Source organism: Pseudomyrmex gracilis, unplaced genomic scaffold, assembly GCF_002006095.1.
Source record: "Pseudomyrmex gracilis isolate BER0280 unplaced genomic scaffold, ASM200609v1 scaffold_124, whole genome shotgun sequence".
Taxonomy (NCBI): Eukaryota; Metazoa; Arthropoda; class Insecta; order Hymenoptera; family Formicidae; genus Pseudomyrmex; species Pseudomyrmex gracilis.
The window spans coordinates 267,396-274,458 of record NW_018020708.1 but is presented as its reverse complement, the minus strand read 5'-3'; the positions used below and the strand labels follow the sequence as shown (position 1 = coordinate 274,458).

Genomic DNA, 7,063 nt, shown 5'->3' with positions numbered 1-7,063 from the left:
GACGCGTTTCGGATGACGGAAAATCTCGCGCGATTTACTTTAGACATTTTACGAAGTAATTTTCCGAGAAACTTTCTCGGAATATACAAGAGAGAAAATTATAAAGGGCGGGTGAATTATCAGAGAGTTTAATTCAACAAGATTCTCCGAGTTGTTGATTTTTTTTTTTTTTTTTTTTTTTAATCTCTTTTATCAATTTTATATATCATTTTTATACACACGCGTGCGCAATCGTTATAAAATTTCCCCATTTGCGATTCTCGATAATTGATTGAAAACACACTCGGTGTTGTGTTATCCGCGCCGAATCCGCGAGCTCTTCGTCTTTCCCCGTTTGAAAAGAAAACACGAGTCCTCTTTCCCGCACGGAACGTATTCACGCTCGAGCGAGACCGATTTCTTACACAGGACGACGTTAAATCTCGGAAACGGACGGGTGAGGGGGGAGGGGGAGGAATCGGTGTCCGATCAACATTCCAGCTGTTTGCACTGGACACCAATTTTCGTGCATCTGCACTCGAGGCAGGCACTCGAGAGCTCGGTGATGATTCTGTCCACGCGATACATCCGCCCGTATATATTGCAACCGGCCACCGTCAGCGTACTGCTCACAGACGTTGATATCTCATTGTCGAGGACCTTCGAGGACGTCTCGACGGTTTCCGTCCGCGCTGTGGGGAGAAGTTCCGTCCTCAACGTGCTCGTCGACGTCGATGAGGCGACGAGAGTCTCCGGATTCTCCTCCCGCGTCTCGCTCGGTCCGATCGAAACTACCGGCGTTCTCGTGGTTTCGATCGGCTTGACGTCGGAACTGCTGTTCGTCGGAAATAACAGTTTGATAACGGAATCCAGAGAGTAAATGTCGTCGTCTTTGACATCCTCGGCGATCTTCTTCTTGTCTTCGTGCTTCGTGACGCGATTGTCCGCTTCGCCTGTGAGATTTCTTCGCGATACGATCGTCGATTTCGAGCCCTCGTCGATCCTGGACGCGTTGTCCTTCGCGATCCTTTCCGTGATAATAGTACGAGAGGGATCGTTCTTCGAATTGTCGTTCGTGCGATTGAATGTCAACGGCCTTTCGTAACCGAACACTCCCGGAGTTTCGGGCTTGCGATCCGGTCGTTGATTTTCGGAATCGTGCGTTAACGAGACCGTATCCTTCGGGAGCACTTCGCGGTTAGCTCCGTACTTCATCTTTAACAAATAGGGAGAGACGATCGGTCTCTCGTCGTAATCGAAGGGCGGTCGTATAAGCGGCACTTGCTCCATGAAGTCGAAGCTCAGCAACTGATTGCCAGCCGAGCCGTGACTCGGAATCTTCGACGCTCCCATGGACGTCGTCGGTCTTGGAGTCGTGATGCCACGTTCCAGGTAAGGAATCATGTCTTCGATCAGAGAAGGTAAGTCCGGGGCCGGCTCAGTCCTGATTACGTCGCGAAACGGATCCGGCGACACCGTGGGCTGCCGCTGCGAAGGCGCCGTCGCGTCGGCGCGATCGAGCACCACCGTCGGCGATTCGTCGGCTTCGACTGCGATAAGATGCAAAAATAAGAAACACATTTAAAGCATGTATATATATATATATATATGTCGTTGCAGATATTAAATTTAAATTAAAAAATTGTAACTTTAATATTTAAAATTAAAAAAACAAATTTAATTTAAATTTTAAATTTAAGTTGAAATTTAAATTTCAGATGACGCAAGAAGCAAAGTTTCTTATAAATAAAGAAAACAATTTTTGTTTTTATACGGCAACAGCGTGGAACAAATATTTGTGAAAGTTTTGATTTTACATATTTTCAATAACTATCTCTTGCGGATTAATTAATGTTTACATCGAGAGCGAGATTATATCAAACAGGGTTGCGATACCACAAACGATTTTCCCGCAACATCTCTTCTCCGTGTTGATCCTTTGGCAACCGATCTTCAATGGCGGACACTTTTCCGAGGAACACACAACCTTGCCGTGGTAACACATGCAGATTATGCAGAGAGGATAACCGGCACGCGGCAGGATCTCGCCGTGACGGTATTCCACATTTTCAAAGTGGCACTTGCTAGATAAATCTGATTAGGCAAAACACGCGTCGGTTAGTACGTTAGATTCGCGCTTGTATATATATATATATATGTGTGTGTGTAATTCTCGTTGTAAATCAGCGATGAATCGATGTTACGTATATACCGTCAGTTTTTCGATGCGGACTCGTGATCTGCGAAACCACAGTGACCCCGGTGCCGATCTCGAGATTCAAATCCGTGGAACGATAGGGAACGTCGAAATACGGCGGTTCTCTGGGCACGAACCCTCCTACGGACACAAATATTTATTATTGACATAAAGCACATTTTATTATCAAATAGCGGAAATTGCAAAAGACTGATGTTTCATCTTGAGAGAATTTCCTTTTTTTTTTGCGATATACATTTGCGGAACACGTTCATTTGACTTCGGTCGGAAAACCGTAAAGTACCTTCGGTCTCGACGGGTGGGCTGAATCGGTTTTCCTGGGTCGCAATGTCGTAAAAACCGGAAGCGTCGGTCGGTCGTAGTTCAGGAAACATCACCACCGAATCCTTGTCCTTTACCAATGCGTCCTCCGCGACGAAGGGTATTATCCTACAATAAGACGAAAATTTAGTTTCGTTTTTCAATTAGATTCTAAACAATAATCTCAATTACGTTGTTCCCTGAATCGAATGAGAAACATTCGGAAAAACGATGTCATTCGTCATTTTGTGAACTGTACACAGTTGTTTCGCGTGAAAACGCGATTTTCCATCGCATTTGTACATGCGAAACGAGAGAGAAAAAGCCGCGCGCCGCAGATGTGTATATATATGTGTACATATATATATATATATATGTATGTATGTATATATATATGTATATATATATACACATATATATATATATATATATATATGTATAGAAATCGAGTGGCGATATGCATTTTCTGGCGTTAAAAATGTAACGCCATAAATCGGTATCAATCAGTTGTTTTCGACGAGCGATTTCAATTTAATTCAGGGCGGCGATTCTCTCCCCGATCGACGCGACGCGAGAGCTCGCGGGGGGAAAAAAACCCGCTTCCGTTTATATAAGCGTGAAAAATTGATTCGCACATCGCGCGTCGGCTAATAAAAAGAAATAAAACGCATCGTCGATTACATCGACCGCGCGCCGCCACATATCGCGCGTGCACATCGGCGTTTGTGCGATATTTTATATCCCGCGCATTCTAAAAAAATAAAATAAAAAAATAAAACTATCGCACTTAGGAAATTTGTCGAAAAACACTTTTCGCCACCTAAATTCCGCCTAGCGGAGATATGTCACAAATCGCGCGGTGATGACGGGATATACGACGGGAGTCACCTGACGTTCGGCAGCGACGGCGGCAAAGTCGGCTTGCTGTAGACGTAGTCGTAATCCTCGGCCTTTTCGCGATGAGTGATGGCCTCCACGTCCGGCGGGACGGATCTAATTGGATTTATCGTGACACCCTGTATATGACCCACCGAGACATTCGTCTTCACCGTCACGTTCATCACCAGAATGTCGTCCGGCATCAGTATCGTCGACGATGGACTGGTGACGGGTCTCTTGCCGCCAATCGCTTCCGTTCTCTGCGTCATACACCACACACACACACACGCACACATGTGCTTAATCGCGAACACAATCGCTTGCCTTCATTCCTCGCATATTTTTTTTTGTTTGTTTTCGAGCGCGATAATTAACAAGTACACAAAGTACATGAATATGCGCATATATATATATATATATATATATATATATATATATATATATGTATATGTATAGAGCGAGCAAACATGTTCTCGCGACTGAATTTATTTTGAATTGCTCGCGAAACGCGCGGTTTGAAAATTTCGATATTACATCGTGAGATTTCCAATGAGAAGGAAAGAGAATATTCAAAATATTTACTCAAAAATTGATTGGATACACGCCGATAAATTTGTTTAATAGAGACATATATCGACACTTGTTGTGTGAATTTGTTATATCATTTTGTAAACCGCGCTGCTGCTGCTCTACTCTCCCCGGATTCGAGAGGCTCTTTATTCGAATTTATTATTGTATTCTCTCTTTGGTGGTTTGTGAAAATTTCCCGAAACTAGGGCGTGCTACAACATTCGGCGGTAATTCCGCATTCGCGAAATAATTGTTGGAAGTAACGCGAAAGAGAGGGGGATGTGGGTGCGCGCGCGCGCGCGCGCCGCGCGATGATTATTTCCCCGTTCAACTTTCGAAACGAATACTCATCGCGGTCGCGTTAGTTTCGCGCCGAAAGTTCTGATTATTATTATTCCTTCCTCTCCCCTTGCGTACCTTGGTGTGCGTTGAGTTCTCGGGCGATTTCTCGTCGTTCGGAACGACGACATCCCCCGCGTTCTCCGTCGAGATTGCGAAAGGATGCGTCGCAGCTTTGTTTCTCTCGATTACGTTCGCCTTTGTCTCCGCGCTCGTTTTTGCGAGCTCCTCTTCTTCCTCGTCTTCGTTCTCGCTCGCGGTTCTGTTCTCCTCGTCCCCTCGACGCTCGGCACCCTCGACGAGATGTATTAATTCCGGAAGCATTTGCGTCGTCCATTCCGCCGACGAGATCGTCGAACTGTCCGCGCCGGACGGATCCCCCGTCGTTGTCGTCGTCGTCACGATTGCGGGATCCGCGCACGTCGCGCAGGAATCGTCGGTGACGGAATCGGCGAGTCTGGTCGTCGACTCGAACACCACTGTCGATTCAGCATTGCTCGACAACTGGCGCGTGAGAAACAAATAATTGTTTTATTACAAAATTGATCGTTACGAGCGAATTTACAACCGCGAGAAATAAAGTCACGGTAAAAAAAAAGAAAGAAAGAATAAAATTCCGCGTTTCGGAACAATGTGTATTTTTTTTTTTTTTTTTACATACATCGACGCTTGTAGAAAATGTTGTCGTTGATAACGCGAGCGAAAGAAAATTTGGTCAGCTATTTTTTCGCTATTTATATTTTTTTATGCTTCTCTATTTATGTTTTTATATTTTCTTGCTTCGTCCGTCCGATGTTTTAACTTCGCAAATATTAAAACAAACAAAACTTTTGCTCAACATCGAGAACTCGTTGGAATGATATCTTTACGTGAGTTATTGCGAGCGCGTGTAACTCGCGTTGTAATTTAACCGCGCGCCGAAATTTCAAGGAAACGTATATAAGTGGATGTGTTCGCTTTCTACTCATTTGAGAATTTTTTCACGAGCTGTAATTTTCAGAGACAAGGAAGAGAGCAAAAGAAAAAGAGAGAGAGAGAGAGACCGGCCTCTCTCCGGTTTGTATCGCCGCATTACGTCAGATTAAAACCTCATTCGTCGTAGTCGTCGAGGGGACGGTCGTCACTTCCAAGGTCGATTTATAATCCACGGTCCCTATCAAGATTTCATTGTCCATAATGTCGGTTTCCATCGTCGTGGGCCAGGCGGTCGAATACGGGGCGACAGCGGTGACGGACGTGTCCTCCTCAATATCGATCGCACCGGTGCTGACTCGTTCCTCGACCACTCGGTGACCTCGTCCCTCGACAGGCGCGCTCGTCGACTGATCAATCGCGGGCTGAACAATTAATAACAGACCTCGCGCTGCTGTAACTCGATCGTAATCGCTTCGCGCCAAGATTATTTTAAAAGCTTTATTCTATGCGCGCGCGCGTCAAAGTGTTCGCTATATAATCGTAATCCGATCCGGTCGACTCTCGTCGATTTTAATGATCGGTTCGCGGAATTCAACGCCGCGGAATTCGAGATTCCCGATTGCGCGGAGTGTTTAACTTCTTGACACTCGAGCGCCACGCGGAAACTAGTAATGCAAAATAGTTGATTCGCCTTCAAAACGCGGGAATAAATTTGTAGCGAATTTACACGGAAACGTGACCATTTGTTAAATAAATTGAAAAAATACTTTGAAAGATAAATAAAAAAGTCACACATAGCGAGATTCCTCCTTGTTTGGAAAATTACGTCAAAGTGATTAAAATTTACTGTTTTTAGCTCCAAAACAGAATTCTAACAAAATTTTTGAACATTTTAAAAAGAAATCCTCATATTTCTAAAATAAAAGAGGAGTCACAGAAGAAAGTATGCGTTAACGTTTGACAATTTTTTGTATCTAAAAAAAACAACTTGTACCACTTTTGACAAATAATTTTCAGAAAAGTCGCGTCGTCACAGACGAAGTTTCGCAGTAAAGCCTTGATAACTGCGAAGTGGAGAAACTGGCGGTCTCTCTCGTCGTGTGTTTCCACGACTCTGACGCGGGACTGACGTGCTCGTTTAAGAATCGCGACGAATCCCGGAATCCGCCGCAGTCCGTTCTCGACTGTCTGTCTGAGTAGATTCTCGTGTATCCCGCGGGAATTCGAGTTCCTCTCGAAGCATAAGTGGCATTCTGTACTCCAACGACGCGCCCGGCCATTAATAATAACGCAACACGTTCATAATAGATACATCGTCGCCTCTCACCCCCCTCCCTCCCCACCGCCCTCCCGATCGTCGGGAGTGGGAAACTCCCGTATCGTGTTTCCAATAAGGAATGCCTCCGGCCAAAATTCCTGAACTAAGTCGAACGTCAGACGCGTTTATAATCGATGTTTCGGGTGCGGATTTCATTGATTAAATTCCGCCGAGTACATAAATCATTCGTATCCTCCTCAAAACTCGTCCGTGTGTTTCTCTGTTATTCGCTCGAACTCCCGCATTCGGGATGGCGAGTTTATTTGCCCCGTCTCTAAACTATTCGTGATACGCGAATTCGATTCGTTTCGCTTAACCGCAAACGCGAAAAAGAGCGAACAAGAAAAAGAAATACGTACGTGGTAGTTGGTCTCCTTGCGGAACTTGGCGTAGTCCTTGCTGATGAAGGCGTAGGACGCGTAGTTCTGGGTGGCCTTTACTTCGATGCTGCCGCCTTGAACGTTCCAATCTCTCTTTCAGTGTTATTACAGAATTAAAAAAAAAAAAAAAAAAAAAAAAAAAAAAAAAAAAAAAAAAAAAAAAAA

At 44.7% G+C, this 7,063-nt stretch overlaps 1 protein-coding gene across 1 annotated transcript in view; it reads right to left on the bottom strand.

Annotated features, from left to right (window-relative positions):
• Window positions 1-468: 468 nt before the first annotated feature.
• LOC109856570 overlaps window positions 469-7,063 on the bottom strand; it is a 42,279-nt gene continuing 35,684 nt past the window's right edge. Inside the window, exons 6-13 of the mRNA XM_020431979.1 lie at window positions 6,878-6,972; window positions 5,374-5,622; window positions 4,364-4,789; window positions 3,386-3,636; window positions 2,481-2,626; window positions 2,192-2,317; window positions 1,876-2,073; window positions 469-1,529 (exon numbers count right to left, since the gene is read on the bottom strand). Of these exons, the coding sequence (XP_020287568.1) occupies window positions 469-1,529; window positions 1,876-2,073; window positions 2,192-2,317; window positions 2,481-2,626; window positions 3,386-3,636; window positions 4,364-4,789; window positions 5,374-5,622; window positions 6,878-6,972 (2,552 nt within the window). The remainder of the gene's footprint in view (window positions 1,530-1,875; window positions 2,074-2,191; window positions 2,318-2,480; window positions 2,627-3,385; window positions 3,637-4,363; window positions 4,790-5,373; window positions 5,623-6,877; window positions 6,973-7,063) is intronic.